Source organism: Ornithorhynchus anatinus, chromosome 2, assembly GCF_004115215.2.
Source record: "Ornithorhynchus anatinus isolate Pmale09 chromosome 2, mOrnAna1.pri.v4, whole genome shotgun sequence".
Lineage (NCBI taxonomy): Eukaryota > Metazoa > Chordata > Mammalia > Monotremata > Ornithorhynchidae > Ornithorhynchus > Ornithorhynchus anatinus.
This window is the reverse complement of record NC_041729.1, coordinates 41021747-41032407: the sequence shown is the minus strand read 5'-3', so window position 1 is coordinate 41032407 and position 10661 is coordinate 41021747. Positions and strand designations below refer to the sequence as shown.

General features: G+C 46.7%; 1 protein-coding gene across 2 annotated transcripts; it reads right to left on the bottom strand.

Annotated features, from left to right (window-relative positions):
* Nucleotides 1-1461: 1461 nt before the first annotated feature.
* PSMG3 (proteasome assembly chaperone 3) lies at nucleotides 1462-6010 on the bottom strand. Of its 2 annotated transcripts, none has more exons than XM_029058710.2 (3): nucleotides 5864-6010; nucleotides 3540-3764; nucleotides 1462-2477 (listed from the first exon to the last, which is right to left on the bottom strand). In XM_029058710.2, the coding sequence occupies exons 2-3, from the start codon at nucleotides 3753-3755 to the stop codon at nucleotides 2325-2327; spliced, it is 369 nt and encodes a 122-aa protein (XP_028914543.1). In that variant the 5' UTR covers nucleotides 3756-3764; nucleotides 5864-6010; the 3' UTR covers nucleotides 1462-2324. The 2 variants fall into 2 exon arrangements, with proteins under 2 accessions (XP_028914543.1, XP_028914544.1); XM_029058711.2 differs by having other exon boundaries at nucleotides 5974-6010.
* Nucleotides 6011-10661: the final 4651 nt, after the last annotated feature.

The following is a 10661-nucleotide window of genomic DNA, read 5'->3' as shown; positions in this document are numbered from 1 at the left end:
TGATGCAAGATGGGTGGGGGAAGGGGAGAGAAGAAGGGAAGGGAGAAAATATGTGTCACAGCTGTGCAAAGCACAGCCCATTTGGGATTGGGGCTGGACCAACAAGTGAGATGGCAATGCCCCACCCAACCTGATCCCAGCCCCATGTCATCCTCTGGGGCCCAGAACTGCCTGGCAGAGGTCCAAGGATCCTGGAGCAAGATGGCCTCTGGGAAGTGCCCTGACAGTGGGGAGCACTTGTGCCCCAAAGTAATTCTGATTAGAAAGTAGGTCTGGGCCAGACCCACACCTGCTTCTACAGCAGGACCAGTGGTGGCTTTGTGGTTTAAATAGGGGATACAGCTGGGCCCCAGAGAGCCTGACAGGGAGAATCAAGTTTATCACATAACCTTTTTGTTGCCCAGTTTTCCCAGCTGGTAATACAAATGCTTCACATATGCAGGGTCAGTCATTTGATGATTCCTCCTTGTTGGGCTATTTTTTTAATGGTATTTGTTAAGCACGTACTATGTTCCAGGCATTGCACTAAGTCCTGGGATAGATATAAACTAATCCAGTTGGACACAGTCATGTCCCACATGGGAGTCACATTTTAATCCCCATTTTATAGATGAGGAACTGAGGCACAGATAACTTAAGTGACTTGCCCAAGGTCACCTAGCAGACAAATGGTTGACCCGGGACTAGAACCCACGTCCTTCTGACTCCCAGGCCCATGCTCTATCCATAGGCCATGCTGCTTCTTGGACTGAAATCTTTCACCAGCACTTAAGCCTCCTCACCTATTAAATTTATGAGAAAGATAAAAAATTTACTTTGCTTTGTCCTCATCATCTTTCAGCAATTCAATTCCAACGATGTCAGTAATAAATCCCAAATGGGGAAACTGTTCATTCCCAGTTGTAGGAGCCAAGTTTAGGATAACTAACCAATCCAGGTTTAAAGTGGTTTAGAAGAGAGATAACTCAGAAAAAGGTGTGGAAGTTTCCACTTGAAAACTATTTTCCAAAGCAACTTTCATTACTATTATTTAAGTATTTCTATGTGCCAGCTTCTAAGATAAGTGCTGGGGTAGACACCAGATAAATCAGTTTGAGCAGTGTCCCTGTCCCACAAGCGGCTCACAGTCTAGAGATGGCAAATAGGTATTTAATCCCCTTTTTGCAGATGAGGAAATGCCGGCCCAGAGAGGGAAAGTGACTTGTCTGCATAGAGCCAGTAAGTTACTTATTTAAATATATGGTACATTTCAGGGAATCTCTCTTATTCCTTAAAAAATCCAGTGGCTTGTTAAAACAATCTCAGAAGTGTAATCCCTGTAAATATTAGAGGGATCTAAACTAGGCTTTGTTTCATACTGAAAGGCCTACTACCTTAAAAATTCAAATTCCATTTTGTCTATTTTTATCTTGTGCTAAGAACTATCTGAATGGATACATAAAAATGTCCAAACAATAGAAAGAGATTCACGTACTACCTTTAATGTAACAATTTACCCTCCCAATCTTTCATTACACATAAGCAGAAGAGCTTAGAATTCTTTCCGAGTTTCCAGCTCCATCTTCTCTGGAATACATATGAAATCGTATGTTCCGGAATGGCAATTCTCTATCAAAAAGATAGCTTCCTTTTATAACATTTTTCAGTGTACCCCTCTTCATCCAAAGTTACGATTATCCAAATCTAGACCCATGGTAAAAAGGAAGAAAAAGAATACAACATATACTTTGCTCTTGGGATTGCCCTTTCCAACTCAGCATGTTAATATGACTTTGAAACTACAATATTCTATGCAATCTCTTCGCTACCAATTTCCAGAGTGAAACAATCTCCTCAAAGTGCATTGGATACTATTTACTCATTTATCTCATTCCATTTGCCTTGCATTTTTTTACACTCCTGGTCCACTAAGGAGATGCAATCAGAGAGGTTTTACTGTTGTATGTCTTTATTTCTTCACGACACATCAGGGTGGGATTCATCGGGGCACTTTTTGAATGCCAGTAGTTTTTCCTTTTCCTCAAGAAAAGGACTCAGCAAATTTCCAGACAGTTTCAGACACCCCACCTCTTCTTTCCTGTCCTCTCCCAGCCCCTCCACCCCAATTCCAGCGATGTCAGTAACAAATTCCAAATGGGAATGTTCTGAATGGGGAAACTGTTCATTCCCAGTTTCAGGGGCCAAATGCTAGGGAAATAAAATGACCCTTTTCACGAGTGAGGAGGGAGACGCCGAAGAGGCCTTCTAAGTATCTCTGAATTCGCACTTAATCCACACAAAGAAACGGCTGTGGTCTCTCGGTGAAAGATCCTTCTCTGTGTCCCTCACCACACCTGGCAGCTCCGGATCAGCTCCTTCAGGGCCTTCACCCCTTCCACGCTTCTATCCTTCAAGGCCACTGCTAGCAGGACAGGCTTGTTTCCCCCTTCCTGAGACACAAACGTCACCAAATTTTTTGCAAAGACATGGATGAGGGGCTGTAAAAGGACAGAAGGAAAAAAAACCTCATCACTTTAGTTGAGAGATTGTGTTCTTCTCTTAATGCCTTCATTAAGTCTCCCTTAGTCAGAAACCGACAGGCTTCCCACATCACCATTAAATTACTGAACATAAAATCCTATGCGCCAAGGTGATTCAGCGTCAATGAAACACATTCAGAACATTCTAGTCACAAACAAACTGCTAAAGAACCATCATTAAATTTATTTTCCTAGCACCTTCCGATTCCCCTGTCTCTTCTAAACTATCTTTAATCTGAGGAGGCTGAGGAAAGACAAAGCTGCAAAGGAGAGTGGTTTTTGTTCTTTGGGTTGTTTTTTTAAAATCTCCTGGATGATCTTTCTGGAACCAAGTATGCAGGGCCGGACGTTAAAATGCAGTATTTAAAGCCGGGAGAAGAAAAGGGGAAAGAAGTAAAACTTAAAGAAAACCAAAAAGGAATCAATTTACAAAGATAACTCATTGGCTGTTTTTCTGTAATAACACAGTCTGATTGGCCAAATGTTCAGGATACCGTCTAGTTCTTCCCATAATTCTTGAAATAATATGCTAATCTCAATGTGGACTAGACAGTTTCTGTGACCGCAGCTGTTGACTTGATTTCTGAGCCTCAAAAGGTCCAAAATTCTGTTCCTCTAGCCATAACGTTACTCTAGCCTCTTGTTGTATATATCTCTGTCCTCGTCTTTTATGTTGTTTTTGTGTTTCATCCTTCCTTGTGTGCCTGTTTCCCATCCCTTATCTTCAAACTGTGAGCTCCTAGAGGGCCAGGGGTTACGTCAAATTTTCACCGGAAATCAGGATGATTCTGGCAAGGGCCGATACTAGGCCCAGTCCCAGATTATCCGCCCAAACGTGACTTGGGGCTCTCCAACCAAAAATGCAAACAGTAATAGCATTTATTAAGCACCTGCTGTGTGCAGAGCAGCGAACTAGACATTGGGAGAGAGTTCACAGTTGGGAAATGGATGTGGACCCTGGCCATCGGGGGACCAAACTGTTCTCTCCTTCCTCATGCCACATTCCGCCAATCACTTTACCTCGTCTTGTCCAAGGAGCACTTTGGTTGTGAGGGCAGGTTTGCCGATGTCGTTGGCTACAGCACTGGGCTCCAGGGAGACCAGCGTTCCCATCTTTCCATACTGGGTCACCACCACGAGGATGTGATCACTGAAGGCCGTGCAGACCACCTGGGTTGGAACACCGCGAACCACTTCCTCCCTCTGCCTGGAGTCCACAATGGGTTTGGCTTCCATGGTGGGAGGCTTTAAATGAGAGTTAAAATGAATGAGTGAATCAGTGCAGGTAGCGCCATACACCTAGGGGCTTAATAAAGATTATCTGATGATGAAAGAAGGGAAAAAGACACAAAGAGACCCATTTAAACGCTGAGCCAATATAAACGGAATTATTACAGGGACAACTGTTAATGGACTACCCTAATTATGTATATATAAACACGATGTAGACAAGATGACTTACTCTGCTAAAGAAACAAGATCTCATAAATGATTTTTATCAACATCCAGGTAGGCTAGCACGAGGCCAAGGCAGGAGCCTGATTTTCTTCCTCCTCAGAGACCACTTACCAGCTACCCTCCCCCCGGCTAACTGCCCGATCCACCTATTTATTACCTTTATGGCTTCATACTGATTTTAATCACACTCATTTTAATCTTGGGAGGCCTTCAGTCATTTAATCCCTATTTGTTTCAAGGCAAAGCACTCCAGACACTCCCACTAAACGGTCATGAAATAAATAAAATGTGCTATTATCCCGGCGCCTTCACTACAATTTACTGATTGAATTTTTTTTAGAAGCATTGGGACCAAATTAAAAAAATATGCAACACCCACTCGGCTCCCCATCCCAAAGCCCTCCCTCCCTGCCACACCCCACCCCAGCCACATGTGACAGGGAGAGGAAGGCAGAGTTGGAAGTGGACAGATGGAAATGATGGGAGAGAGGGAAAAGGAGGAAAGGGGCCGTGGGGGGAAGGAGGGAGGGAAGGGATAGGGACAGAAATGAAGGAAAGGGGGAGGGAGGGAAATAAAGAAAGGGAGGGGAAAAGGTGGAAGAAGGGCAATAATAATAATGTTGGATTTGTTAGGCGCTTACTATGTGCCAAGCACTGTTCTAAGCGCTGGGGTAGATACAGGGTAATCAGGTTGTCCCACATGAGGCTCACAGTCTTAATCCCCATTTTACAGATGAGGTCACTGAGGCACAGAAAAGTTAAGTGACTCGCCCAAAGTCACACTGGTGACAGGAGGCAGAGCAGGGATTAGAACCCATGACCCCTGACTCCTAAACTCGTGCCCTTTTCACTGAGAAAGGAGGAAGGGGGAAAAAGTGGGGAGAAGCAAGGAGGGAAGGGAAGAGAGGGAATAGAGAGCGGAGGAAGAAGAGAGAGGGAGGAGAGAGGGGAGAGAGGGGAGAGGGGGAGAGAGAGAGAGAGAGAGAGAGGAGGGAGAGGGAGGAAAGAGGAAGGAGGAAAGAGGAGGGAGAGAGGGAGGAAAGAGGAGGGACAAAGGGAGGAAAAAGGAAGGAAAGAGGAGGGAGAGAGGGAGGAAAGAGGAGGGACAGAGGGAGGGAGAGAGGGAGGAAAGAGGAGGGACAGAGGGAAGAAAAAGGAGGGAAAGAGGAGGGAGGAAAGAGGAGGGACAGAGGGAGGAAAAAGGCGGGAAAGAGGAGGGAGGAAAGAGAAGGGACAGAAGGAGGAAAAAGGAGGGAAGGGAGGGAGGAAAGAGGAGGGAAGGGGAGGGAGGAAAGAGGAGGGAGAGAGGGAGGAAAGAAAAAGGAGAGAGGGAGGAAAGAAGAGGGAGAGAGGGAGGAAAGAAGAGGGAGAGAGGGAGGAAAGAAGAGAGAAAAGGGAGAGGAGGATAGAGGGAGAGGGAGAAAAGGGGAGAGAAGTGAGGAGGAAAGAAGATAGGAAGGAAAGAGGAGAGAGAGAGGGAGGAGGCAAAGAGGGAGAAACGGGGAGGGAGAGAAGGAGGAAAGAGGAGGGAGGAGAGAGATTAGGGAGGAAGGATGGAAGGAGAGGGCAAAGAAGGCGGAAAGAAAGAAAGAAAGAAAAAGAAAGAAAGAAAGAAAGAAAGAAAGAAAGAAAGAAAGAAAGAAAGAAAGAAAGAAAGAAAGAAAGAAAGAAAGAAAGGGATGGCGGCGGGGGGGAGAGAGGAAGGAGGGAAACGGAGGGAGGGCGAGGAGGACCGGCCGCGGGCCCGGTGCTTTGGAGGAGCCCGAGCTCGGCTCCGCGCTCCGCCCCGCGCCCAGGCCCCGCTCGGCCGGCGGCCCTACGCGAGGCCGGGGCTTTGCGGGCCTCCCTCTCCCAAACGGCCCGGCCCGGGTCGGCCCGACTCCCACCAGCCGCCGCCACTTCGGGGAGCTCCGCAGCCCCGCTCCGCCGCCGCCGGGGTCCCCGGGGGGGCCGAGCCCGCCGCTCCCGAGCGCAGCGTCCCGCACAGGGTTCGCACCCACGCCGCACCAGCCGCTCCGCTCCGCCCGCAGCCGCGGGGACGCCCGCCCGCCAGGGGGCGACGGAGAGCCCTCGGCCTCCCCTTAATAATAATCATCATAATGTTGGTATTTCATTCATTCAGTAATAATGTTGGTATCTGTTAAGCGCTTACTCTGTGCAGAGCCCTGTTCTAAGCGCTGGGGGAGATACAGGGGAATCATGTTGTCCCATGTGAGGCTCACAGTCTTCATCCCCATTTTACAGATGAGGGAACTGAAGCCCAGAGAAGTGGAGTGACTGGCCCACAGTCACACAGCTGACAAGTGGCAGAGGCGGGATTCGAACCCATGTCCTCTGACTCCCAAGCCCGGGCTCTTGCCACTGAGCCAGGCTGCTAGCGCTTACTATGTGCAGGGCACTGTACTAAGCGCTTGGAATGTACAAGCGCTGACTATGTGCCCAGCACTGTTTTAAGCGCTGGGAGGGATACAAGATGGTCAGGTTGTCCCACGTGGGGCTCACGGTCTTCATCCCCATTTTACCACTGAGGCACCGAGAATAATAATAATAATGATAATAATAATAATGTTGGCATTTGTTAAGCGTTTACTTTTGTGCCGAGCACTGTTCTAAGCACTGGGGTAGATAAAGGGTAATCAGGTTGTCCCACGTGGGACTCACAGTCTTCATCTCCATTTTACAGACGAGGGAACTGAGGCACCGAGAAGGGAAGTGACTCGCCCAAAGTCACACAGCGGACAGGTGGCGGGGCCGGGATTAGAACCCACGACCCGCGACTCCTGAGCCCCTGCTCTTTCCACGGAGCCACGCTGCTTCTCTAGGTGCCAAGATCTGGATTAGGTACCACGCTATCGGAGATAGAGCACGGCCCTGGGAGTTATTCATTCAGTAGTATTTACTGAGCGCTTACTAGGTGCAGAGCCCTGGACTAAGCGCTTGGAATGGACAATTGGGCAACAGATAGAGACCATCCCTGCCCAATGACGGGCTCACAGTCTAAACGGGGAGACAGAGAGCAGAGCAAAACAGAACAGGACCACATCATCAAGATAAATAGAATCAAGGGGATGTACACCTCATTAAGAAAATAAATAGGGTTATAAAAATATATATACAAATAAGCACAGTACTGAGGGGAGGGGAAGGGGGAGGAGCAGAGGGTGGGGGGGAGGGAGAGCAGAGGGTAGGGGGGGTTCAGTCTGGGAAGGCCTCATGGAGGAGAGGAGCTCTCAGGAGGGCTTTGAAGAGGGGAAGAGAGTTAGTTTGGCAGAGGTGAGGAGGGAGGGCATTCCAGGACAGCGGTAGGACGTGGGCCAGGGGTCCACGGCGGGTTAGGCGTGAACGGGGAACGGTGAGGAGGTGAGCGGCAGAGGAGCGGAGCGTGCGGGGTGGACAGTAGAAAGAGAGAAGGGAGGTGAGGTAGGAGGGGGCAAGGTGATGGAGAGCTTTGAAGCCAAGAGTGAGGACTCCCAAGCCAAGTGGGAGTCAGAAGGATGTGGATAGAGCCCAGGCCTGGGAGTCAGAAGGTCATGGGTTCTTCTAATCCCCACCCCGCCGCTTGTCTGCTATGTGACCTTGGGCAAGTAATAATAGTAATAATAATTGTGCTAATAATAATAATTATGGTATTTAAGTGCTTACTACATGCTGAGCACTGTTCTAACAGCTGGAGTAGATACAGGGTCATCAGATTGTCCCACATGGGGCTCACATTTTTTAATCCCCATTTTTACAGGTGAAGTAACTGAGGCATAGAAAAGTGAAGTGACTTGCCCCAGGTCACAGCAGACAAGTGGAGGAGTTGGGATTAGAACCAACGACCTCTGACTCCCAAGCCTGTGCTCTTTCCACTAAGCCATGCTGCTTTTCTGTGGTACTTGTTAAACGCTTACTGTGCCTGGACTAAGCGCTGGGGTGGATCCCAACAAGTCGGGTTGGACACAGTCTCTGTCCCACAGTGGTCTCCATCCCCTTTTTACAGATGAGGTAACTGAGGCCCAGAGAAGTAAAGTGATTTGCCCAAGGTCACACAGCAGGTAAGTGACGGAGCCAGGATTAGAACCCAAGAGCTTGTGACTCCCAAGAGCACCACACCATGCTGCTTCTCTAGGAGCCATTTCACTTCTCTGTGCTTCAGTTACCTCATCTGGAAAATAGGGATTGAGAGCGTGAGCCCCACCTGGGATGGGGGACTGTGTCCAACCTGATTCCTGATTTATTTGTATCCACCCCAGCGCTTAGTACAGTGCCTGACACATAGTAAATGCTTAACAAATACCATTATTATTATTATTATGTGGGTTTTAATCCTGCCTCCTCCACTTGTCTGCTGTTTGTTCTTGGGTAAGTCACTTAACTTTTCTATGCCTCAATCACCTCATCTGTAAAATGGGGTTTAAGACTCTGAAACCCATGTGGGACAGGGACTGTATCCAACCTGATCTGCTTGTAGCCACCCCAGCACTTAGAACACTGCCTGACACTTAGTAAGTGCTTAACAAATACTGTAGTTATTATTATTATACGGGATCATAGTCTGAAGGGGAAAGGGAATAGGTACTTAATCCTCATTTTACACATGAGGAAGCTAAGGTTAAGAAATTTTAAGTGACTTGTCCAAGATCACATAGCAGGCAGTTGGCGGAGATGGAGTTAGAACCCAGCTCTCCTGACTCCCAGCCTCTTTCCATCAGGCCACACTGCTTTTAGGTATGCTTTCTCTTTTCCATTCCCCTGTCCTCTGTTAACATTATAGGTTTCTGTCCTCTTCAGTAAATGCAGTAGGGGGAACTTTATATCTATAATTCTATTTATTTATACTGATGCTATTGATTCCTACTTTTTTGGGTTTTTTTGTTGTATGTTTCCCCCCTTTTGGACTGTGAGCCTGTTGTTGGGTAGGGATTGTCTCTCTGTTGCAAGCGCTTAGTACAGTGCTCTGCACACAGTAAGTGCTCAGTAAATACAAGTCAATGATTGAATGAACTTTCTCATATTCCCTAATACTTGGCACTACAAGTTTTGTGTCACTACAAGTTTTGCATCCCCCTCTAGCATGGATCCCATCCATGAGAATCTTTCCAGAGACTAATGATCCTTAGGACTTCTCCTTTTACCTCATTACCCAATCAATCAATAGTACTTACTGAGCATTTTCTGTGTGCAGAGCACCGTACTAAGCATTTGGGATAGTATAATATAACAAAGTTGGTAGATTTGTTCCCTGCCCACAACCAGTTTACGGTCTAGAGGGCTGGCCTAGTGCCCTCTGGACTATACCCATTCATTCATTCATCCATCCATTCATTCATTCAATAGTATTTATTGAGCACTTACTATGTGCAGAGCACCGTACTAAGCGCTTGGAATGTACAAATCGGCAACAGACAGAGACAGTCCCTGCCCACTGACAGGGTTACAGTCTAATCCGGGGAGACAAACAAAAACAATAGCAATAAACAGAATCAAGGGGATGTACATCTCATTAAAACAATAGCAATAAATAGAATCAAAGTGATGTACATCTCATTAACAAAATAAAGAGGGTAATAAAAAATAACAACCTCATTCCACTTTCCTGCCTCTTGCCTCTGGAGAGAATGGTGGTATAGTAAAAGCAAAATCAAAAGCGGGGGGCGAGGTTGGGAGTTAGTTTCTGAGAGGCAAGGAATCTAATTTTAATATCTGACTGCCCCCTAAGCTGTAAGCTTCTTATGGGCAGAGGATGTGTCTACCAATTGGGTTGTACTGTTCTCTCCCACACACTTGATACAGTGCTCTGCATACAGTAAGAGCTCAACAAATAATGCTGATTGATTGATTGATTGGGTCAGACACCTTTTTTTGCAGTGTTTCCTGCATTTCTTCCAGGCCACTCTGGCAAGATCCCTCAGATATCTTTAAAATAATATGTATTCCCATAGTTCTGGTCCCATTAAATGATTTTTTTTCTTATCCTTGACTTGACTACCTCCCACATTAAGAGTGAGAAGGTGAATCCTTATACCAAAATAAGGTTGCTGGTCTCTGTTCCCATGGTGAAACCTGATAATCACAAAGAAAGAGGATGGGACTGATGCGCGACCTATCTTATTTCTGGACAAATTGTTGACACCCTGGGCTTTTGGTCCAATCTTAAGGAGAGAGACATGTAGTAGGTGCCCGAGTGGACTTCTGAAACATTGGTGCCCTTAGTAATTTAGCTCTTTCAGAGACATCAGGCGAGAGAACTCCAAGGACTTTTCATGAAGGCCTTGACTTTCTTTTAAATGATTTTGAGCCTGTTTTAAATCTATAAATTGCTCTCCTGGGATACTTAATCTATTCTCCAACTCACGCGCGCAGAAATGCTCACAAAGCAGAAAAACACCTTCCCTTTCCCAAGAATTGCACCTCCCCATCCGTGACCAAAATGTGAAATCTAGCACTGGGAGATTGTGCAATCAAGGTTGGAGGCAGGTGAACCCTTTTTGAACAATGTTCTTGTGGACGTCTAGGTTTCCCAATTTAAAAACTGGCTCCAGCCCCACTCCCAGAGCAAATGACACAGTCAAGACTCCAGGGTAAACACAGCCAACTTTTGATTGTCCTTGGTCATAGGTGTCTGAAAATCAAATTCAATAAATACTGCTTTTTGTCCTAGTAAAAAAAGTCATAGGACAGTGGAGAAGAGATTCTGAGTCT

Bases quoted from the DNA above. Each gene is read 5' to 3' on its own strand.
- PSMG3 (XM_029058710.2), bottom strand. From the start codon at position 3,755: ATGGAAGCCAAACCCATTGTGGACTCCAGGCAGAGGGAGGAAGTGGTT. The intron at 2,478-3,539 runs GTAAAGTGATTG...GTCCTTTTACAG, and splicing joins TGCTCCTTGGACAAGACGAG to CCCCTCATCCATGTCTTTGC.